This window comes from Saccopteryx leptura, chromosome 6 (genome assembly GCF_036850995.1).
Source record: "Saccopteryx leptura isolate mSacLep1 chromosome 6, mSacLep1_pri_phased_curated, whole genome shotgun sequence".
NCBI lineage: Eukaryota > Metazoa > Chordata > Mammalia > Chiroptera > Emballonuridae > Saccopteryx > Saccopteryx leptura.
In genome coordinates, this window is record NC_089508.1 from 53,364,885 (window position 1) to 53,389,801 (window position 24,917).

Genomic DNA, 24,917 nt, shown 5'->3' on the forward strand with positions numbered 1-24,917 from the left:
TTTTATATGGGACTATGCAATTCAAACTTAGAATAAGATTGGAATCTTTGCTGCATTTAAGGATCAGTTTATGGTACCTGATAATCTTACCTTTCATATTTGAGGGTGCTTTATGTTTGTGTATTTATTTATTCTATTTATTTTTTAGGGTCTTATATGACTGGAAAGAAAGATTAAAACAGGGGTGTGAAATTATTCAGAGTACTCCCTATGGACGCCCTGCAAATATTAGTGGAAGTACCTCATCACAGAAAATTTATATCACTTACCGAAGAGCCTCTGAAAACATGACTCAGAATACGTTGGCTGTCACAGACATATGTATTATTATACCCAGTAAAGGAGAAAGTCCACCACACACATTCTGCAAAGTCGACAAGAATCTCAATAACAGTATGGTAAGTGACTCTTGTACTGATAAAATTAGCCACTGATGAAAAGACCATAATTTAAAATCTTTGTTTGGAAAAGACTATAGCACAATTACTGAGTTAAAAATATGTCTTTAAAGATGTTGGATATTATATTTTTAGAGAATTATTTTAGTACTTTCAAAAGGAGTTATGCAAAAAGCTTTTTTTTTTTTTTTACAAGAGGAACAGATAGGGACAGATAGACAGGAAGTCAGGGAGATGAGAAACATCAGTTCTTTATTGTGGCACCTTAGTTGTTCATTGATTGGTTTCTCATATGTGCCTTGACTGGGGTGGGGAGGCTACAGTAGAGCAAGTGACCCCTTGCTCAAGCCAGCAACTTTGGGCTTAAGCCAGTGACCTTGGGCTTCAAGCGAGTGACCTTTGGGCTCAAGCCAGTGACCATGTGGTCATGTCTATAATCCCATGCTCAAGCCAGCGACTCAGCACTCAAGCTGGATGGGCCCGCACTCAAGCCGGTGACCTCAGGGTTTCAAAGCTGGGTCCTCTGTGTCCCTGGCCAATGCTCTGTCCACTGCGCCACCACCTGGCCAGGCACAAAAAACTTTTTCTTAAAATTTCCCCCTTACCGCCAAAGTAATACACTAGCCAAGGTTAACCCCTCCTTCCATTTGTGTACTAGATCCCATGTATTTACCTATTTGAGAACATAGCTTTAGCAATTCTTACTTTCTTTGTGAATCATCCATTTTTCTATCAGATTATTTCCTCCAGCATGCAAACCATGTTTCTCCCATCTTTACAAAACTTGACTACTTTATCCCTCTCCACCTATTGTCCCATTTCATTGTTCTCCTTTATAATAAAGCATTTCAAAAGAGTTGATTATATTCTGTCCTCTTCCTCACTTTAACTCTTTTCAATTACACTTTTGTCCCCCATTCCGCCAAGATTGCTTTTGTTGTTGAATCTAATGATCAGTTTTTATCTTATTTTCAGTAGGTTTTGACATAATCATTTCTTCCTTCTTGAAACAGTAGTGGCAAGAGAAGATGTGTTCTTTTTCCATGTTCTCTCTTTCTTTTACCTCCTACCTTACCAATCATTCTTTTCTGACTTTGCTGATTCTTTCCCCTCTGTCCAGCCTCTACATAGTGTAATGCTCCAAAGGTTAGTCTACAAACTGTTTATCTTTACCACCTAAACTCACACCCTTGATGACATAAATTGAGGCTTTTTGTGGATGACTTCTAAATGTGTGTGTCTACTAGGTTTTTAAAGCAGGAGGGAAAAAATAATCTAATGGACAATGAGAAAATGTGGCTTGAATTTTTCCTCAAGTTTCTTCATGACTTTTGTACCACATTTACAGCTTTGGGCTCAAAAACTCCTCTTCTTCTTCACCGCCCATTAAGCTTATGTACAGAAACAGTTTTCAAGAATTATTAGTTTTAAAACTTGGAACCAGCCTGATCAGGTGGTGGCACAGTGAATAGAACGTCAGACTGGGACGCAGAAGACCCATGTTCAAAACCCTGAGGTCACTGGCTTGAGCACGGGCTCATCTGGCTTGAGTGTGGGCTCACCAGCTTGAGCACGGGGTTTCTGGCTTGAGCATGGGATCATAGACATGACCCCATGTTCTCTGGCTTGAGCCCAAATGTCACTGGCTTAAAGCCCAAGGTCGCTGGCTTGAGCCCAAGGTCGCTAGCTATGAGCAAGGGGTCACTGTGCTCTACTGTAGCCCCCCAGTCAAGGCACATATGAGAAACCAATAAATGAACAACGAAGGAGCTGCAAAAAATTGTTGCTTCTCATCTCTCTCCTTTCCTGACTGTCTGTCCTTATCTGTCCCTCTCTCTGTCTCTCTGTCACAAAAAAAAACAAAAAAAAAACCCTTTGAACTATAAGCTTAAATGATTTGGACCTTGATTGATTTAGAATTGGATCATAATATTTTAGAGCTGGAAGAAAACTTAAAAATGGTCATATGGTACAAATTGCAAAAAGTTGTAGTTAAGGATCTGTAGTCTGGGAGTTTTGAATCACACCCCTAACTCTTGGCAAATTTGGGACTCTCTCTCAGTTTTTGACTTGTTGTTAATAAAGCAAGTGATTAAATCATGTACCTAATTACTGGGAAAATAAAAGTATATGAAAGTATGTTTTTGACATGGTAAATCACAGTAAGTATAATTTATATGAGTTAAACCTTTAAAGTATTTTTAGAACAATAGTCCCTCCTACTTTCTTTTTGCTGAAACTTGTCGTAAAAATGTTCAGAAAGCTCTCTTGTAGTTTTGATATTATGGTTATTTTTCTCCAGAGTCTCATAATTTTTCTGTATCTCTGAGCTTTCATTTTTAATTTTAGAATATTCCTTTTGATTTCTACTGTATCCAAATAAACAAATAGTTCCCTTTTTATCATCACAAAGATTATCATTGAAAGTTTTTTGTCCTCACAAAATGTGGCTTATTAGAAATTGGAGTTGGAACTTTTCAATAGAGTTTTTTGGCCCTGGCTGGCTGGCTCAGCGGTAGAGCGTCGGCCTGGCGTGCAGGGGACCCGGGTTCGATTCCCGGCCAGGGCACATAGGAGAAGCGCCCATTTGCTTCTCCACCCCCACCCCCTCCTTCCTCTCTGTCTCTCTCTTCCCCTCCCGCAGCCAAGGCTCCATTGGAGCAGAGATGGCCTGGGCGCTTGGGGATGGCTCCTTGGCCTCTGCCCCAGGCGCTGGAGTGGCTCTGATCGTGGCAGAGCGACGCCCCGGAGGGGCAGAGCGTCACCCCTGGTGGGCAGAGCATCGCCCCTGGTGGGCGTGCCGGGTGGATCCCGGTCGGGCACATGCAGGAGTCTGTCTGTCTCTCCCCGTTTCCAGCTTCAGAAAAATACAAAAAAAAAAAAAGAATAGAGAGTTTTTTATTTATAAATATTTTACTCACCTGATAAATTAAAGTCCAGTTTGACTTTTACATATTCATAATATCCACTTCACTTTTATACTTCCATTCTTTTGATACAAAAATACTAAAACATTTACACAAACAAAATTCTAACACAGCAATGAGCATAATTTAATATCCTAAGCACAATTGAACAATTTATCTCCTGGAGACACAGAAAAAATGGTTAAGAAAGCAAGAAAAATTTCTAGATCAGGAGTCAATATATTGCATCATTGCTCATCATAGCCAAAAGAAAAAAAAAACAACCATAAGTGTTCATCAGTAGGGCAATGGGTAAAATAAACTGATTCATTAATTAATGGAATACTGTCCAGTAGTTCAGATGAAGAAATTAGATCAGCCTGGCCTGTAATGGTGCAATGGGCAGAGCATTGACCTGGAACACTGAGGTCATCAGTTCAAAACCTTGGGATTGCCCAGTCAATGCACATATGACAGTCAAGCAATGAACAACTAAAGTGATGCAACTATGAGTTGATACTTCTTGCTTCTCCCCACCCCCCATAAAATTAATAAATAAAGTCTTTTTTTTGAAAAAAAGAAAAGACATTAGATCAGCTTCACTAATTCTCAGAAACATATTAATGAGTAAAAAAGTAAGCCATAAAAACATATGTTCATCTTATCATCATTTATGTAAAATTTATAATGCACAAAACAATGATACATACTTATAGATAAATATATTTATATAGTAGACAAATTTTAAATGCATTTAAATGAAATGTACTGGTTTTAGGTTAGCAGTTAACTCTGGAGAACAGAAAGGAGCGGAAGGTGAGGCTTTAGCTAAAGCTATAATTTTTGTTTCTCTATAAATTAAAATATCTGAAGCAAATATGGTAAATTGTTAACATTTGTTAAATCTTGATGGTGAGTAGGTGGATTTTTATTATAGTAGTCTCTTAATATTTAAAAATATTTTCTTAATGTTTATTTTCTCTATATATTTGTCTTCATTTCTATGAATCTGTCCTCCTGGACTGGTTTATGCAGGTATTCTATCATATGTACACAAATATGTTCTGTCTCATTCAACACATTTATTAAACATTTCTACATAATGGGCACTGTTTTAAGTGCTACAGTATAGTAGTGAACTGAATATAGCTAACAGAGAGCAATCTTTTAAATCTTAGATAATATATACTAGGAAGATCAAAGAGACTTTATTTTATTAAAGTTACTACCTTTTAAAATTAATGATATTTTCTTTTTTGATTTAGTGGGGATCAGCAGTATACTTATGTTATAAAAAATCGGTGGCAAAGACTAACACTATATCTTACAAAGCTGGTAAGTATAATTTTTCATAGGGTACTTAATATATAAATGTATTATGCAGCTAGTACTTACTATTAAATAAAATAAACAAAACCCATCTTACAATGTTAGTGTCAGGACTGGGACTATAACCCGTGTCTTTTGAGTCTGGTTTTTTTTTGTTGTTTGTTTGTGGGTTTTTTGTTTTTTTGTTTTTTTGGGTTTTTTTTGTATTTTTCCAAATCTGGAAACAGGGAGGCAGTCAGACAGACTCCCGCATGCGCCTGACCGGGATCCACCTGGCATGCCCACCAGGGGGCGATGCTCTGCCCATCTTGGGGCATCGCTCTGCCGCAATCAGAGCCATTCTAGCGCCTGAGGCAAAGGCCACAGAGCCATCCTCAGCGCCCGGGCAAACTTTGCTCCAGTGGAGCCTTGGCTGCGGGAGGGGAAGAGAGAGACAGAGAGGAAGGAGAGGGGGAGGGGTGGAGAAGCAGATGGGCGCTTCTCCTGTATGCCCTGGCCGGGAATCAAACCCCGGACTCCTGCATGCCAGGCCGATGCTCTACCACTTAGCCAACCGACCAGGGCCTTGTTTTGTTTTCATTCACACATTTACTGTATGCTTAATGAAAGGTTAATATTAAAATAAGATGGGTTTTTTTAATGTTAGGTTTAAATAAATAAATAATAAGTAGAAATTAGTTCTCTTTAAGTTTTTAAATCAGTAGAAAATGTGAGAAAGTATTTTCTGGTTAAATTAATGTTTCTTTAATATTTATATCAAATTTTAATCAAATCTACAGCTCATATGTAATTGTTTCATAATAATTTGAAATATTATAAACTAATTTGTGATTTTATAATACATAGATAAAATTTTTATTTGCCAGAAACCTCAAAATATCAAACATACTGATCTTACTTCCAAGAGAGCAGATTCAGTTTTTTAAATAACATAGTTTTAAAATCATTGTCCTAGAATTTTATTTTTCTTCTACTTTTGATTTTTTAGGATCTGCAGTTCATTACTATTTATTTTATTTTTTTCATTGATTTGAGAAAGAGAGAGAGAAAGAGAGGAAGGGAGAAAAAGAGAAAGGAAGGGGGAAAGTGAGAGAGAAGCATCAACTCCTTGTTCCACTTAGTTGTTCCATTTAATTGTACACTCATTGGTTGCTTCTCACCTGTGCCCTTACCGGGGATCGAACCCACAATCTTGGTGTACCAGGACAACACTTTACCCACTGAGCCACCCAGCAAGGACCTCATCACAAAGCCTAGGTTGGTCCTCGCTGATTGGCTCAGTGGTAGAGCGTCAGCCCAGTGTGTGGATGTCCAAGGTTTGATTCTCGGTCAGGGTACACAGGAGAAGTGACCATCTGCTTCTCCACCCCCTCCTTCTCTCTCACTCTCTATCATCCTCTCTTCTCCTCCTGCAGCTATAACTCAATTGGTTCAAATGCATCGGCTCCAGGCATTGAGGATGGCTCTGTTGAGCCTCTGCCTTAGGTGCTGAAAATAGTTCAATTTCAAGCATGGCCCCAGATGAGTAGAACATCGGACCCAGACAGAGTTGCCAGGTGGATCCCAGTCAGGGTGCATGTGGGAGTCTGTCTCCCTATCTCCCTTTCTCTCACTTGGAAAAGAAGAAAAAATAAGCCTATGCTGTTGCCTTATGACCTGAGAGAGTAGTGGACAATTAACTGTAGACCCTCATGGGATCAACTAGCTGGCCAGCATATAATTAGAGAATTTAATACCTGCCTTGGACCTTAGTATATCTAGCTCATCTCACTTTATAGACAAGAAAACCAGAATCTTAGAAGTATATGAGTTGTCCAGAATCACACAGATATTAGTGACAGAACAACCACTGGTATTCCTAGTTTATCATTTTGTCTTTAAGATCACATCTACTGATGGTTTCCACTTGATTTTTACTGTTCAAGTTTAGGGAACCCAGTTTCTATTTCTAGTCCCACAAAATCCAGTATGAGACTCTGCTAGAGGGTGTGTTCAATATAAGATTCCTGGACCACTTTCCAAACTGGTTTATTTAACATGAGATGATAGGCCATGTGAAACCCTATCTTCATATAATTTGGGATTTTTTAGAAGTGGGGCTTGAGTTGATATTAAAAACATTGTAAATATATGTCTCATATTTTTATTAGTATTTTTCTTGTATTTGTACCAGAAGTTATAGATAAACATACTCCTAGAGAATGTCTATTTTAATGTGTAAAAATTCCTGGGGGAAAGTTATTGAGTGCTGATGAAATGGATATATGCAGGTAACCATACTGAAACATTTTTTTTAAAAGTATATTTATGTGCTTTAAGGTAGTGTGACCACACTGAATTTTTGAGTATGTGTGTATTTATGTATATTTCTGTAAGATAATCTTGTTTGCCTTACTTAGCCTTTGTGGATAAAGCAGGATAAATATTAAGCAGTTAATATAAATAGTTATCATGTTTGAGTACTAAAATCTATATGAATCCTATTGAACCACTCAGTTATTTGATGAACATACATATATGCAATGTTTTGAACTTTGAAATGTATTAAATAAAGCATTTAAGCATCATTCAAATTATGAGCACGTAAATTAAAGAGATGATTACCTGATATTTATTGTTGTTTTTATAGGTCTAATTTGTAGATATCCTCAAGAAGATTATGAGTCATTCTCACTTTCAGAATCTGTTCCTCTATTTTGTTTACCAATGGGTGCAACTATTGAATGTTGGCCACCAAATAGCAAATACCCTCTCCCTGTATTTTCTACATTTGTGTTAACTGGAGCCTCAGCTGAAAAGGTACTGTTTTAACAAGTTGTATCAGCAAATTTTTAATTTAAATTTTATAGAATACAAGGAACAGTAGGAAAAAATAACTGGTTAAACTGAATCTACTGTATTGTACATACCTTTTTCATTTGATTAAGGTAACTATATACAGTGACATAGGAAGAGAGTATTTTCATTTTTTTCCATATACCCAAATGCTTTTCTTATGAATATGGTGAAAGATTTTTAAATTGTGAAATGACGATCCTTCATTGCTTTATTTTCTGGGATACAGAAGCTTTGAAAGTAATACCAAAGAAATTATTAAATATGCAATGCATTTAGAATCATAAACTATTCTAGTTGAAAGGGACCTTGGGAGTCATCTAATCTGACATTCTTGTTTTACAGATTGAGAAATTGAGGTCCAGAGAAATTCAGTTAAATCCTTGAAGTTGGAATTTCTATTTCCTTATCTAAAATTGTACCACTGTCTGCTAAATAATAGCTCTTAATCATTTTCTTGTAGAGAATATGGATATAATTTATTTCACTCTCTATAAAACAAATGCAATCTGATTTTTTTTTTTTTTTTTTTTTATCTGAAGTGAGAAATAGGGAGGCAGAGATAGACTCCCACATGCGTCTGACCAGGATCCACCTGGCATGCTCACCAGGGGGCGGGCAATGCTCTGCCCATTTGGGCCATTGTTCCGTTACAACTGGAGCCATTCTACAGCCTGAGGCAGAGACCATGGAGCCATCCTCAGCGCCAGGAGCCAACTTTGGTCCAATGGAGCCTTGGCTGAGGGAGGGAAAGTGAGAGATAGAAAGAAGAGGGGGAAGGGTGGAGAATCAAATGGGAGCTTCTCCTGTGTGCCTCGACTGGGAATCGAACCTGGGACTTCCACATGCTGGGCCGAAGCTCCACCACTGAGCTAGCTGGCCAGGGCCCTAATTGAAACACTTTTTAAAATATATATATAGAGAGAGAATAATGTGAGAGTAGCTCTTGGTGAGTTTTTAAATTTTATTTTATTTTGTAATGTACTTCAAGAAAGCAAAAAGTGATGTCTGTTTACTATTATGTTCCTGGTACTTGGCACCTTGCCTGACTCACAGGCATTTAGTGGCTTATAATGACCTGGCTCATAATGGCTCATTCATTAAATATTTAACTAATGATGTGATTTGAATAAATGATATAAAGTGTATTTACTAAATACATTACTTATTTTTCAGGTCTATGGTGCTGCTATTCAGTTTTACGAATCATATCCTGAGGAAAACCTCACAGAAAAACAGAGACTTCTTTTGGGTTTAGCATCATCAGCAGATGGAAAATCTGATAGTTCCAAAACAGTTCACACTAGTAAATGCATCTGTCTTCTTTCTCACTGGCCTTTTTTTGATGCATTCAGGAAGTTTCTGACTTTTTTGTATCGTTATTCCATCTCTGGACCTCATGTTCTTCCAATTGAGAAGTAAGTGAGAAGACTTCTTGGTTCAAAATTTGGCAGATCTTTCCATTATGTGTGGTCCCTGTACTGGCTATTGAATTGTACCGGTAAATTTTATATGGAATCTAGATTTGTCAGGTGTTATTTAGAAATAATAACTGTTGTTTTAATTAGGAATGTTTCACTATTATACTTTTAAAGTCATGTTATTTTAAATAACTTTATCTCTAACAAAAGTAACTGTTTTATGGCCCTGGTTGGGTGGCTCAGTGGATAAAGTGTTGTGCCTGCATGCCAAAGGCACGGGTTCCATCACTGGTCAGGGCACATACAAGAAACAACTAGTGAGGGTACAACTAAGGGGAACAAGTAAGTGGAAAAACAAGTTGATGCTTCTCTCTCTCTCTCCCTCTCTCTCTCTCCGCCTCTCCCCTCTCCCCCTCCCTTCCCCATTCTCTCTCTTTCTCTTCCTTCCCCCCACCCTCTCAAATCAATGGGAAAAAAATAAGTGTTTTTTTTTTTGCTGTTCTTGTGAGTTTTGGAGATCCTAAGTAGAATTTTAAAAAGTTTTGTAATTCTTATTTTACATATAATTTGAGCTTATTATTAACTGTTAAAAATATTTCTTGCTATTTTTAGATATATATTTTAAAAAAAAATAAGTGCATTCTTTATTCTTTTAAAAATTTTAATGATTTACTTTAAGATTAAAATGAAATAATGTTTCATAAAGTAATATAAAGATACAAATGAGATCTTAATATCTCCATTGTCTGAGTACTGTTTATTTTATACCATCCTATCACTTAACTTCTTCTGTGTTGTTAGGCTGGATTCTCTCTCATGACAGTTGGAAAGTGATAGAATTATAAGAACATTTGGTGTACAGTATTACTCTTTAATTTTTCCTACTGTCAGTATTCTAATACAGCAGTTCTCACATTCTGTAGTTTCAGGACCCCTTTTATACTCTTATTAAAAAACAACGATGCCAAAGAACCCTTTTTTTTTTATATCTTATATCTGTTGCTATTTACTATAATAGAAACTAAAACTTGAGAACTTTAAAAGTATTTATTAACTTATTTTTAAAAATAATAAACCCATTACATGTTAACATAGGTATCGTTTTTTGAAAAATAACTTTTCCAAAATAAAAAATAATTAGTGAGAAGAGTGACATTGTTTTATATTTTTATAAATCTGATATCTGGATTAACTGGACACAGGTAGGTTCTTATATGTGCTTCTGTATTTAATCTGTTGCAATATGTTGTGTGGGTTGAAGTATATGAACCTGGCATCACACACGTAAGTAGGTGGAAAAGGGAGGGCATTTGAGTAGTCTTTCAGAAAATTGTGTATTTTCCTTTTTGTCACTACACCTAGACTTGACAGATGCAGTTTATATATTATAGGGATGATCAGAGATTTGGTCCTGTTCAGAACATCCATGGAGACATTTGGTCTATGTTGACCCATCTGCCTAACCTTGTGTGTCATTACCAGCTAGGTTACTGAGGCGAGAAGGGTTATTGGCAGTACAGCCACAATACAATTATTGGATCAATAAAATTTCAGCCTGACCAGACAGTGGCGCAGTGGATAGAGCGTCGGACTGGGATGCGGACGACCCAAGTTCGAGACCCCGAGGTCACCAACTTGAGCGCGGGCTCATCTGGTTTGAGCAAACCTCACCAGCTTGGACCCAAGGTTGCTGGCTTGAGCAAGGGGTTACTCGGTCTGCTGAAGGCCCACGGTCAAGGCATATATGAGAAAGCAATCAATGAACAACTAAGGTGTTCCAGCGAAAAACTGATGATTGATGCTTCTCATCTCTCTTCGTTCCTGTCTGTCTGTTCCTATCTACCCCTCTCTCTGACTCTTTCTGTCTCTGTAAAAAAAAAAAAAAAAAAAAAAAAAAAAAAGAATAAATAAAATAAAATTTCATAGTATTTTTTATGTATTAATCCTGTAAGCCAAAAGTATAAATAAACGTTATGGGCTATCTGAACCCTAGGACATTTTCTAAGCATGGACATTGTCAACAGGACCAAATATCAAAGACAATTTATCATGTACCAAATATGCTCATGGACATTTTCCATAGTTTAAAGTGATAGTATACACTTTTTTATAATTCCCATAATGTCTGCCAGTATCTTATGCATAGCAAGCAGTCAAAACATGCCTGTAAAATTAATAAATTTCCCTTTTAATGTTCTTTATCCAGTTGAAATTATCCCAGATCTGAAACCAATGATTTTGAAATAATGTTTAAAAAAGAAAAGTAGTGCAGAAATAAAATAACTTTTTCCTAAAAGGGGGGGTGTCTCACTATTGTTGCCTTTTTTCTTTTCCATCGTGTTCAATACAAAACACTTCAATCTAGCTTATTATCCATTTTCTTCTGGAAGAAAAACCATAAAATCAGTAATAGAATGTTTATTCTTAATAGGAAGTATAAGCATAACCTCAGAGATATTGTGAGTTCCATTCCAGACCATCATAATAAAGCAAGTATTGTAATAAAGCAAGTTGTAATCTTTTTACTGCTGGAGGATCTTGCATTTAGTTTGTAAAAAATACAGCATCTATAAAGCATGGTAAAGCAAAGTTCAGTAAAAGGTGGGTCTGTAATTGTTCATCTTTTAGAAACAACTAAACCCTTCTATATTTCTGGAGCACTCTAAACGTTGTTTCACTTTTAAAATATGAGCAGTTGATTAAAAAGTATATTACAAATATACAAATTAGCTTCTTTGTTGATGTCCAGATCTCTGATATGTTGTAATATTATCTACGTAGGGAGAGGTAAAAGGTTAAATGATCTTTGAGATATAAATAACATAAACAGTGTTGAATGCAAATAACTATTAATATAAGAAGTTACTGAATTTAGGTAGATGCAACTTTAATGGGACAAATGATTTTTGGTTATTCACTTGTTTTCATTTTAGTAGGGATTTCGAAATTATAGGTTCATAGAGCTTTTGACTTAACTTGGACTTGTGGTGACATGTCGACCTTTGTAGCATATGGTACTCACTTTGGAATCAATCGGCTTTTTGTTTGTTTGTTTTTAAGGCATATTTCTCATTTTATGCATAAAGTTCCTTTTCCATCTCCTCAGAGACCACGGATTTTAGTTCAGGTAAGATTTTCTTATATGTGTGCCCAGTTGAATAAATATTGGCTCTGTCAAAACATAACATAAGAATAATAATTTTAAATGGGAAAAACAATCAAATGAGATCAAAAGAGAATAAGATGCAATTTAAATTTTGAAGTTTGAGCACCTCTTGTCTTATTACCTGCCTTTCAGACAACTAATTTTTCTCCTTTAAGTAAAGGGTTGCAGAATTAAAGATGCAGTAGACATTATGAACACAAAAAGGAACTTCTTTTCTTAAATTTGTTCTAAGTTTTCTGTGGCTTTGGCATTTATTCCCTAAGTTGTGTATTAGAATACATAGAAGGAAAAGTGTGTTTTCATATAGCAGGAAGGAATGCTAATATCTTTATGACAGGAGAAGCTTAAAATAAATTATTTTCCCCATCTCTTTTCCCAGTTGACTTTATGTTTCCTCTTTTGTTCATACTTTTTTTTGTACCCTTGATATATGAGTTTCTGCTTATTTAATAATTTATGAAGTGATTTATATAAGACAATATTTTTATGTAGTATCACTATCTATGCTTTACTGTATTTATCATAGCCCTTAATAGAAATAGGGTATCATTCAAAATTAGAAGTCATTTAGCAAATAGATATTTACAAATATGTGAAAATCTGCATAAACTTAAAAATGTAGATAAAATAGTTGCATTATTATATTGCTACAGATAAAATGTCTAGAAAAATATCATTTGATAAGTTTTATAATGCCTGCACATTTACATATCATCCCTGTCTTACTTCTTGGTCTTTGGTGCCAGAATATAGATAGCACACTCAGTTTGAATACACATAACAGATTTGTTTTATAGCAGAAGTTGGCAAATTTTTTCTGTTGAGGACCAAACAGTAAATATTTTAGTGTTTACAGGTCATGCTTATCTCTGTTGAAACTACTCAGTCCTGCTGTTACTGCACAAAAGCAGCTAGAGGTTAATTTGTAAATGCTGAGTTCCAATAAACTTTACTTATAAAAACAGATGGCCTGTGGATTTGCCCTGGAGACCAGAGGTTTGCTAACTCTGGTTTTATGGTAGTAAATGAATAATTTAGTCTTTGAATACAGATTTGTTAAAATGGCATCAGGGAAACATTGAAGAACAGCAGAAAAAATCTAGGATTTAGAGTAGAAAAGTTAGTTGTCAGAAGAGGCCAGGGATCAGGACATCTTTTTCAGGATCTTAGTGATTACACTGATGAATAAATAATATTGAAACTGCATCCTCATTAGTCTATATGTTTTTCCCAGAAAGTGGTGTTTTAAAAGTTTATATTTCAGATACTTTATTTTCAATCTTCTTCCAGTTATCACCACATGATAACCTGATTCTCAGTCAGCCTGTTTCTTCACCTCTTCCACTAAGGCAAGTAAAACTTCATTTCTGTTTATGTTTCGCTAAATCTAGTGTGAGCCAAAATAATATTCAAATATATATTTTCTCTCTTTGCTAGGTGAAATTTCAAATGGTGATGGAAATATGATACTTCTCATTTAACTGTTTCTAATCTGTATTCCTTATACTTAATATTGAGGTTAATGTTCTTAAAGAAAGACTTTTAACCTAACCAAGCAGTGGCACAGTGGATAGAGCATCAGACTGGGATGCGGAGGACCCAGGTTCCAGACCCCAAGGTTGCCAGCTTGAGCACGGGCTCATCTGGTTTGAGCAAAGCTCACCAGCTTGAACCCAAGGTCGCTGGCTTGAGCAGGGGGTTACTCGGTGTGCGGTAGCCCCACAGTCAAGGCACATATGAGAAAGCAATCAATGAATAACTAAAGTGCCATGACGAAAAATTGATGATTCTCTTCTCTCTCCGTTCCTGTCTGTCCCTGCCTATCCTTCTCTCTAACTCTGTCTCTGTCAAAAAAAAAAAAAAGAAAGACTTTTACAGTAGTATTTGGTATTTTGTGTATGCATTTGTTTTCATCAAGTATTACTATATAAATAGGTACATATGTATGTAGATTATGAAAATAATTAGCTTAAAATATTTTTTGAAGAACATTCAAATGCAATTAATTTTCAGTTCCACCTCAAACTAAAGATACCTATAAATATATATTAAACCATGGAGTAGAACAATGTATTTTATCACCTTAAGAGTTCAGATAAATTATGAAATGTTCTTTTCTATGGTATCATTTCTTGAAATTTAATTAGTTGTATAATTTTTCCAACAGAAAAATAGATACAATATAATTAATCTGTTTGTAGCACATACTTAAGGGAGACTTGGTACCATCTTTGACATTAATTTTGTAAGAATTGCAGATTATTTCATCACTAGGTCTTGGCCCAGAGTGACCAGTGTTTTCTTAACCTTTGTTTAAGCCAAAAATAAACTAGAAGTACTGGCTGAGACTATGTAAAAATGATTCTAAATTATACAAGGATTTTTTTGTTGTTGTTAACAGCTATATTGGTATATAATTCACAATAGTATACAGTTCACCCAATTAAATTGTACAGTTTACTGGTTATATTCACAGAGTTCTGTAACTATCACTATAATCAATTTTAGAACATTTTCATCTCTCTAAAAAGAAACCTTGTATACTTTAAGCAGCTTACTTTCTCTGTTTCTCCTATCACTACATACACAAACACACATACCTTCCCAACCCTTGGCAATAACTAATCTGCTTTCTGTCTCTAAAGATTTGCCTATTCTGAACATTTTATATAAGTGGAATCATAATATTTGGCCTTTTGAGTTTAGCTTCTTTCACTTAGCAGAATGTTTCTAAGGTTCATCCATATTGTAGTGTGTATCAGTACTTCATTTCTTTTTATTTCCAACAAATTTTTCAGTTTGTGAAAATCTCACATTTTATTTATCCATTCATTCAATAATGTCGCTATGAACAGGCACAAGTGTTTTGTGCACTTTTTTTTTTTTATAGAGACAGAGAGAGAGCCAGAGAGAAGTATAGATAGGGACAGACAGACAGGAACGGAGAGAGATGAGAAGCATCAATCATTAGTTTTTCATTGCGACACCTTAGTTGTTCATTGATTGCTTTCTCATATGTGCCTTGATTGTGGGGCTACAGCAGACCGAGTAACCCCTTGCTCGAGCCAGCGACCTTGGGTCCAAGCTGGTGAGCTTTGCTCAAACCAGATGAGTCCGTGCTCAAACTGGCGACCTAAAGGTCTCAAACCTGGGTCATCCGCATCCCAGTCCAACACTCTATCCACTGTGCCACTGCCTGGTCAGGCTTGTGGACATATTTCTTCATTTCTCCAAAAACTTTTGTTACTAGTTTTTCTTTATTTAAAAAAATTTAATTCAGTAAAGCCAATTATTTAGCATTATATAGACAAAATATTTGTTGGCTTATTGAATTACTTACTTTGTCAACACAATATTTTGTTACTGTAGTTTTGACTGTGAATTTGCTTTGTATGTGTATATCATCCCTTGATAGCTCTTGACTTCATATTTCTATTATTATTATAATATGAAAGATAATCTCTTCCTAAATCAAAATTTTAACATATATATTTACCTTAAGGGAGGTGGAGCCTGTAAGTCATTTAGTTTTTCTGATTATTGCAGTGGAAAATGAGCCAAAACTTTCATTAAAGGATTTACTTTCAATCAAAGCATCCCTCTCATAAATCAAGTTCTTTATTTGGACTTTATGTGGTAGATCTTTATAAAATAAAGCAGGCGCCTTTTCATTTTCCATGTTGAGTACAATGCTGACGAATTGAATGATTTTGAAACCATAAAAATCTCCATTGCTTTCAGAGTGTGTTTCTGATGGAGTGTTTTCCTTACATCAGATCAACAGTCACATTTAAAGTTGAATATATGATACAAATCCTATACTAATTATGAACTTTTAAAAAAATTATTTTGGGTAATGAGGTTATTGGATCTTTATTTTATTAATTACATATTTTTGTTTGGGTTGACAGCGGTGGCAAGTTCTCAACACTACTTCAGAATTTAGGCCCTGAAAATGCTGTGACCCTACTGGTGTTTGCAGTAACAGAACATAAGATTCTCATTCATTCCTTACGGCCTTCTGTGCTCACAAGTGTGACAGAAGCATTAGTGTCTGTGAGTATCACAGTTTCTTACTGTGAAAATATATTCAGATAACTTAAAGCTATTTTAATGTTTAAAATTCAGAGTGTAATGAGTTTTTATGTTGTGAAAACCATTTAAATTTTCTGATCTTTAACACTAGTTAAAATTATTTAATGCATTTTCAAGCATTAGATTTTAGATGATAAATATTTAAAAAACATTTTTTTGTGTGCATGCTGATAAATTATGCTTCAGTGTCAAACAGCTAAATATTCTGCTATCTTTTGTTTATCCAAGATGATATTCCCTTTCCACTGGCCATGCCCGTATGTTCCTCTCTGCCCACTGGCTTTAGCCGATGTCTTGAGTGCACCATGTCCATTCATAGTAGGAATTGATTCAAGATACTTTGATCTCTATGACCCTCCACCAGATGTTAGTTGTGTTGACCTAGATACCAACACTATTTCTCAGTAAGTACATTTTAGTTATTCTACACCCAACATTTACCTCATAATGTATGTATATAATTGTTTATTTTATAAAGGCTTATTAGGATTTCCCTTCAGCAATATTATTTTTGTGTTTTGAACTATTATCATCTTTGAATTAGCTCTTACTATGCTGCAGCGGGATAGATTTAGGGCATTGGAGAAGGTTTTATGGGGAAGAAAATGTACCTTTCATTCTTAGCTTTTTAAATATTTAAGAAACATTATAATCTTGTGCTTACCTAGAAATTTAGCAGAGGGGAAATTGAGGTTAGAAATAGAAAAAGTTTATTTGTATTTAGTCATGTAAGTATGGGTGAAACACAAATTGAATTAAAATACTATTCCTTGATTTCATATTTCAATCTTATTTCTAGTGTAGTGTGCTGCTATTAGAATACTGATACTTAATAACAAAATTAATGTAATATTTTTAAATTTTTAAATAACTTTTAAATTCTACATAATTTTCTTACTTTTATACCCTAGCAGTGTAAGGATTTTATGTTTCCCTCTTTTATTGGAATAATATTTAAGTTGTACTACTAGAGCTATATATTTATAGCTTTTTTTATAATTGTGTTTCTCTTATATCATTATTTTTAGTTTAATTATACTTATGCTGTTTAGGGGAAAGGAAATTGGTGCAGTGACCACATTGAATTCACAGGACATACTTTTTTTCTCCAAAAGATACCTGTTTTATTAGGGTCTACAAATTTCCCAAATGGTTTTTTATTGCCTTACAGTGGATGTCACAAATATTTTTTTATCACTATTTTTCTGATCATACTTATATATTCTGCCCACAATTGAGCAAGAAATTGCCTAAGGGCTAAGACAGGATTTGATATCAAGGCCCCAATGCTGGCACATGACAGACTCATTCATTGGTTGAATAATAAATAAATTACAAGAAAATGTGGTTAGAACTGAACAACGAGACACAGGGTCAGAGTTCAGTCTTCCAGTCCCACCCTAGCACAGCTCTGTGTGACTCAGGAAAGACTCATTTCATCATGTCGTCTTTCTTTTTCTTTTTTTTTTTAATTTTTTAATTTATTGTGTTTCACAGGTCATACTTAAAATAACTGCAAGTTAATTTATCAGTAAAACTCAAAAGCTAGTACTGATTAGCCTTTTACAACTTAAGCATGTATATGTGAAATAGGTTTTTCTTCATTTTTAAATATGCATGTGCTATGTTAGAGCCTTTTGATTTAATTCCAAAATCTTACATTAATTCTAGTTTGTCATACATCAGAACTTCAAATACCTACATCATCAGAAATATTTAGCAAAAAAAATTTTTGATTATAACGTATGTAAGCTGTCAAAAAGCTTTTATTCAGAGAAAGCCTAACCAAGAAAATATGGGATATACTTTGTGCATAAAAATCATTTTATATATGGAATTGATAGAGTTAAAGGCTTTTTACCAGGAATATGTAATTCTTTACCAGGAATATTTAAGTTTTTAAATATTAAAGTATCTCTTTTATTTGCCAGTTGCTAATGTTACCTAATACAATGTTTTAAAAATTGAAATGAAGGGTAGGAAATGAGTATCTACTATGTTTATTACATAGTAAATTACATTTCCCTCTTTTTATACTTTCCCTCAATTTGTTAAAATAACTTATTATTTTATCTTTCCGTTTTGATCATTAATGAGTTAAAGACTCAAAGAAACTTGAGTCATTTGCGCTCATCAGTATTCTTCCTTCTTGATGTTATCACCCTAACAAACATATGGGAGGACTGAACTGAACTGGTAAACCCACAGCTTTCTACTTCCCTTCTTCCAGAATTTCTAGAGCCTCAACCTGAAATTTGAAAGAAAATTAAATTCTGTGTATGGAATTTTCAGTTTCCTTTTTTCTTTCTGACTTTTAGATCCATTTAATGCAGAATATATTGTGAATGTCAAGAAATGTCTGAAGAAAGGGAAATTAGTACCTGATATGCATAGCCTAAATTATCTCATATTGTTCTCTGTATTTTGTGAGGTGGTTTTTATTAACCCTGTGACAGATAAGAAAACCAAAGCTTAGATTTGTAAGTAATTTACCAAAAGGCACATAAGTCAAACTGCCAGAACTGGATTTTGAAACTATCACTGTCTGACTCCAAACTAATACATCTACCATTAATTATTGGCTAGTTATGTAATAGTAACCATGTAAATGATGTTACCATGAATGAAAATGCAGAAAGCTATCATAGGTCCAAGCTCAGGTGCTAAATAAAACTGCCCTACTCAGCCAAGTTTTAAAGTGAAGATATCAAGGATAAGAGAAGGAAAGTAATTACTTGAGTAAATAATTAGATGTAATGAAATGTTACCAAAGTCTTTTTCATTCATTTATGCTATAGACATATCTTGAATACCTTTTTTTGCTGAGCACCAGTAATAAAAAGGCAAGCCAAGTACACTGCCTTTTCTTAAGTTGTTCATCATCTAGTCTAGCAAGGGAAACGTGCATACAGTGAATGACAAAGTACAGTGGGAGTGCTGTGTTGCAAAATAAAAATGAAAATGAAGTAAATAGTGTTTGTATGTTGTGTTCTCACTGTAATGTAGGATTTCATGCTCCTGGTCACTTTATAGATGAGATAAAACCTTCACAGCAGGACAGCTGCAATTTGACCCTGTCCTATCTGTATTTTTATACTCATTTGTGGGAAGGTAGGGTGATCCCAAGACAGTTGTTCTTTGTCAGCTTAAGCTTTCCCATCCTCTCTTTTTTCTTTGTTTAGTTTTCAGTGATCTTTGCCCTTTTTATTCTGTGGGAAGTTTAGGGAACATTGGGGGAAATAAGTTCAGCAAGTTTTACTACATACCTTGCTGTCTTTGGTGGTGAGCGCATGAGTGATTTACTTCTCTTCTCCTTTTTCTGTATATATTTTCCAAGTTTTCTAAAATGAATATTCATTGCTGTTGAAGTAGAAAAAAGACTTAATAAAGAATGAAATAAACAAAGCTGTAATTAAATTCAAAACCTTTATGCTGTTTTATCACCATGCTCTTTTCTTCTCCTACCCCATATGTAGTTTAAAGAACAACTGCCCACTTTCATAATTATAAAAGTATTTTGAATGTTATAGTTTACTCAGTTAATTTATATTATAGATTATTTCTTTTCTGAAAGAAACAAAAATAAATGTCACTGTTAGGAAACTAAGAAACCATATTTAAATATACCAAAGTATTTTGATAACTTTATCAATAGTTTTCTTTTTTTTTTTTTTTTTAATTTTTTTTTCTGAAGCTGGAAACAGGGAGAGACAGTCAGACAGACTCTCGCATGCGCCCGACCGGGATCCACCCCGCACGCCCACCAGGGGCGAGGCTCTGCCCACCAGGGGGCGATGCTCTGCCCATCCTGGGCGTCGCCATGTTGCGACCAGAGCCACTCTAGCGCCTGAGGCAGAGGCCATAGAGCCATCCCCAGCGCCCGGGCCATTTTTGCTCCAATGGAGCCTCGGCTGCGGGAGGGGAAGAGAGAGACAGAGAGGAAAGCAAGCGCGGCGGAGGGGTGGAGAAGCAAATGGGCGCTTCTCCTGTGTGCCCTGGCCGGGAATCAAACCCGGGTCCTCCGCACGCTAGGCCGACGCTCTACCGCTGAGCCAACCGGCCAGGGCTATCAATAGTTTTCTACAGTGGTTTTTCTTAGAATATAGAATAAATAAATCTTCACACAGTAGGGTTTTCTTAATATTTAGGTGTCTAGAGACTCAAGTGGAGTTTAAGTGCAAGTGGAATTTACTCAGTACCAACATAATTCCTAATTTTGAGCTATATTTAATGCAAGGTTTCACCCTCATATAAATTAATTTTTGAATATTGAACATCTCAGTTTACCCCAGTATTTTCTTCTGTTACCTGGAATACTTTGTTGTTTCATTTTATGTTCAATATGTTTTCTTTTATATATATTAAGTATGTGCTTTTCTTTATTTTTCCCCCCAAAAGGTCCATCTAACAAATATATTATTTTTGCCATTTAATCTCAGGACTGGTGACAAGAAAAATGTAGCCTGGAAGATACTTCCAAAGAAACCATGTAAAAATCTGATGAACACACTGAATAATTTGCATCAGCAATTGGCAAAATGTAAGTGTCTAACTTAAAGGGAAGTAATTTAACCTGAGGAAGGGACTCCAATTACTTTGCCTTACTTGTAAAAGGATAGTGTTTATCTTAAGGAAAGTGTTTTTAAAATCTTAAAGGCAAATGAGCATTAGTGCAAAATTTGTTAGAAACTGAAAAAAAATTGTTAGAAGCCAAATGGGAGATTTATAAAATTTATTTTTTATATCTATCACAAATTTTATAGAACCATTTTAGAATAATAAAATTCAAAAAGAGGTTAAAGCAGTTGTTTTTTTTCATTTTACCATTATTAAAATGCTTTGGAAAAAAATAAAAAAGCATTTCCACTTGCGTATTTTCTTCCTACATGGAATAGAAAGTTAGTTTTGAAAATATAATATAGACCAGTGGTTCTCAACCTTTCTAATGCTGTGACCCTGCAATACAGTTCCTCATATTGCGGTGACCCCAAACCAAAAAATAATTTTGATGGCTACTTCATAACTATAATTTTGCTACAGTTATGATTCGGAATGTAAATACCTGATATGCATTATGTATTTTCCGATGGCTTTAGGCGACCCCACAGGGGTCGTGACCCACAGGTTGAGAACCGCTGATATAGACGGTTTAAATTACATTAGAAAATGCTGATTTCCAATAGGGTGAGAGCTAGATCATATGCTTTTCACCTTAGCATTGTGGATCTTAATACTGTGCTTACCTCAAAAAATTTTAAAATAGAAACTTTCTAAAAGCATTAGGAAATTAATCAAAAATGAAAGTTGATTAGGATATGGAATATTTCAGTAAAAAGCTTATATAAGAATATCTTGATAGGCCCTGGCCTGATAGCTCAGTTGACCATCATCCCCATACGTCAGGGTTGTGGGCTCGATTTCGGTCAGGGCACATACAAGAATCAACCAATGAATTCATAAATAAGTGGAACAATAAATCAGTGTTTCTCTCTCTCTCTTTTTGTCTCTCTCTCCCCTGTCCTCTCAAAAAAAATTTTTTTGACAGTGATCCATAATTACTAAGAAAAATTAAATCTTCTTTTTATTTAATTCTCTTGGTATTTTATAACAACGGTCCATTCAGAGCCCATAATTTACGTAAGACTTCTTGTATGAAAAATAGTAAGTGATTTTGTAGTAATATTTTAGGTTCTTATTTATGTATTAGGTGAAATATAAACAGAGAAGGTGGCTTATACCCCTGAGGGTTCAAGGTGCTTATAGCACACTTGGAAATAGACATGAAAGAGTATTTACAAAGTAAACCTCACAACAAGTAGATAATTTGGAAATGGCTCATAAACACTGGGATGTAAAAAAAAATGACATCAAATGAATAAAATTTTATCTTATGGGACAAATCAATTATGTATGGAATTTTATTTGAGTTTAAGCTACCTAGTTAATTGTTTTCTAAAAGTGCACGTACTTCTTTTGAATAGCTGAGAAATCCAGCAGCTTTTGTAACAATATTTAAATATTATGAAAATCAGTGAAATAGCCCATCTAAATCTATTGATGGGCAGAATCTTAAAGCTTAAAACTACAGACTTATAAACAATACTGATTGTTGAGGATTGTATAACACTTTATAGCTTCAGAACACTTTCACATACATTCTTTATCTTTGCAACTTTGAGGTGAGGATAATGCGGTTGAGAGAGATAAAGTACCTTCTTAGAGATCACACAGTTGAAACAAATGATTAAAACCCAGGCCTTCTGTTTCAATGCCCACGTTCTATCTAATACTGCTACTTTTTTAGATAAGAATTTTAGAAAAAAAAAACTTGTAAGGTGATTTATTGTTCCTCATATTTTAAAAAGCTTTTCAATTTTGAAGCGACCACAAACTTTTTTCTCCTGACCATTTGAGAATAAATGCCCTATCACTTTCAAGTGGAATGTATTTTCTACCACCAAGTACATTCTGCAGTATCACACAGTACAGCCATGAAAATTAGGAAATTCACATTCAGCATTACTGCCATTCTTATCCTCAAACCAGATTTGAGTTTTACTAGTTATCATAATAATGTTTTTTACAGCAAAAGAATCCATTTCCAAATCAGATGTTGTATTTAGTTTCAAGTCTCATTTGTGTCCTTTTCTCTAAACAGTTCCTCAATTTTTTTGTTCATTTTCCTGACACTTTTGAAGATGAACCTTACTATTGTTGAATGGTCTGACGTAGGTTTGTCTGAATGTCCTCATGATAAATACAGATTATGCATATTTAATAGGAGTCTTGCAGAAGTGATACTGAGTTCCTTTCATAGATAGCATCCTTATCAGATTGTGCACTGTATCAGTTTGTCCCATTATTGATGATGATGTTCACTTTGATCACTTCATTAGGTGGTGTCTGCCAGTGTCTTCTCTACTATAAAGTTATTCTTTTACTACCTAATAGCTTTAGGATTGAAATGTTCAAGGAATAGTAAGCATTGATTTTCACGTTTTAATCCCAGAATATTCCTCCTATAAGCACTTACATTCTTTCTTAAAAAGAGGAAAGGCCTTACTAGGCAGTGGCACAGTGGATAAAGCGTCAGACTGGATGCAGAGGATCCAGTTTTGAAACTCCAAGGTCGCTGGCTTGAGCATGGGCTCATCTGGCTTGAGCGTAGGCTCACCAGCTTTAGCGCGGGGTTCCTGGCTTGAGCGTAGGATCATAGACATGACTCCATGGTTGCTGGCTTGTGCCCACGGTCACTGGCTTGTGCCCAAGGTCACTGGCTTGAGCAAGGGGTCACTTGCTCTATTGGTGCTCCCTGGTCAAGGCACATGTGAGAAAGCAATCAATGAACAACTAAGGTGCCGCAACAAAGAACTGATGCTTTCCATCTCTCTCCGTTCCTGTCTGTCTGTCCCTATCTGTCCCTCTCTCTGACTCTTTCTCTGTCTCTGTCCAAAAAAAAAAAAAAAGAGGAAAGGTCTATTGCATTTAACCCTGTGTCCAGTTGATATGGTTGTTAGGATCTTCATTTATTAATCTATATATAGTTATTTTAGAACATGAACATTTTTTATGATAGATAATAGGGATCATTTTATGTTTAATTGGGTAAAATGTACTCAGCAGAGCCTAAAAAGTGATACAGCAAGCTTTGCTAGGCCTTACATATTATGAAGTTATATAAACAAAGGTTGAGGTAGCTTGAGCCCTTTTGAAAACAACGAATTTTTTTCTTTCAATTTTATTGAGATATAATTGATCTAGAGGACTGTGTAAATTTAAGGTGTACAACATAACGACTTGATATGTATATACAATAGATTTATATTGGTACAATTACCAACATTAGTTTTGACAATTTGGAGAGAACACTAATACTGCATTTCTTTACAGTGCAGCAGAGACCAAGAGATGATGGACTAATGGACTTAACAATGAATGACTATGATTTTAATTCTGGAAAGAGGTTGCACATGATAGATTTGGAAATCCAAGAGGCATTTTTGTGTTTCATGGCCTCTATTTTAAAAGGTTATAGATCATACTTAAGACCAATAACACAAGCCCCATCTGAGACAGCCACAGATGCAAGTTCTCTCTTTGCCCTACAAGGTGAGTGATTGCATAGTTTTACAGCTGTCATATTACTGAGCTTAACTTTGTGATGATTTAATTGCTTTCTGGGTTAATAGCTCATATTTATCAAAATATATACCTATTTTGAGAGTATGTAAATAACAGCTCTGTTGGTAGTCCATTTTTATAGGACTCGTTATTTCTCAGGCACATTCGATATAATCTCATTGGCAAAGTATGCACGAGGAACTATTTGAAAAGTACAGAGATTTCTAAACATGTACAATTGCACTGTGTCACAGGTCTGTTGATATTGTCGCTGTTAGTTTCCAGGACAGCCAGACAATGTTGGGGGCATGCTGAGTAGCCTGGGATAGTCACCTCCAGGCTTGAGCAGACTCATTTGTTTTACTTCTGTATGCTTTACAAATATTATTTTCTGTCTATGCCACAAAGTAAAAAATGTTGGGAAGCCCTAAAATGCATTATGTATCATAGTATTTATTTATTTTCTTTTGCAGTATTTAACATTTAAAAGAGAAATTCCTTTAATAAACCTATATTGAGTGCCTGCAAATGATAGGCATTAAGTATATAGTGGTATGCAAAAGATACATGGTCACACACACACAAAAAAAAAAAAAAAAAAGAAAGAAAGAAAAGAGAGACATGGTCACTTCTCCCATGGAGCTTA

The 24,917-nt window shown here is 35.1% G+C and overlaps 1 protein-coding gene across 3 annotated transcripts in view; it reads left to right on the top strand.

The window, feature by feature from the left end:
• Positions 1 to 24,917, top strand: part of DENND4A (DENN domain containing 4A) — a 128,083-nt gene that overhangs the window by 45,286 nt on the left and 57,880 nt on the right. For all 3 annotated transcript variants that reach the window (XM_066343722.1, XM_066343723.1, XM_066343724.1), the window contains exons 4-13: positions 149 to 398; positions 4,570 to 4,639; positions 7,263 to 7,432; positions 8,645 to 8,886; positions 11,950 to 12,016; positions 13,346 to 13,404; positions 15,967 to 16,111; positions 16,379 to 16,554; positions 20,590 to 20,690; positions 24,041 to 24,259. In XM_066343722.1, coding sequence (XP_066199819.1) covers positions 149 to 398; positions 4,570 to 4,639; positions 7,263 to 7,432; positions 8,645 to 8,886; positions 11,950 to 12,016; positions 13,346 to 13,404; positions 15,967 to 16,111; positions 16,379 to 16,554; positions 20,590 to 20,690; positions 24,041 to 24,259 — 1,499 coding nt within the window. The remainder of the gene's footprint in view (positions 1 to 148; positions 399 to 4,569; positions 4,640 to 7,262; positions 7,433 to 8,644; positions 8,887 to 11,949; positions 12,017 to 13,345; positions 13,405 to 15,966; positions 16,112 to 16,378; positions 16,555 to 20,589; positions 20,691 to 24,040; positions 24,260 to 24,917) is intronic.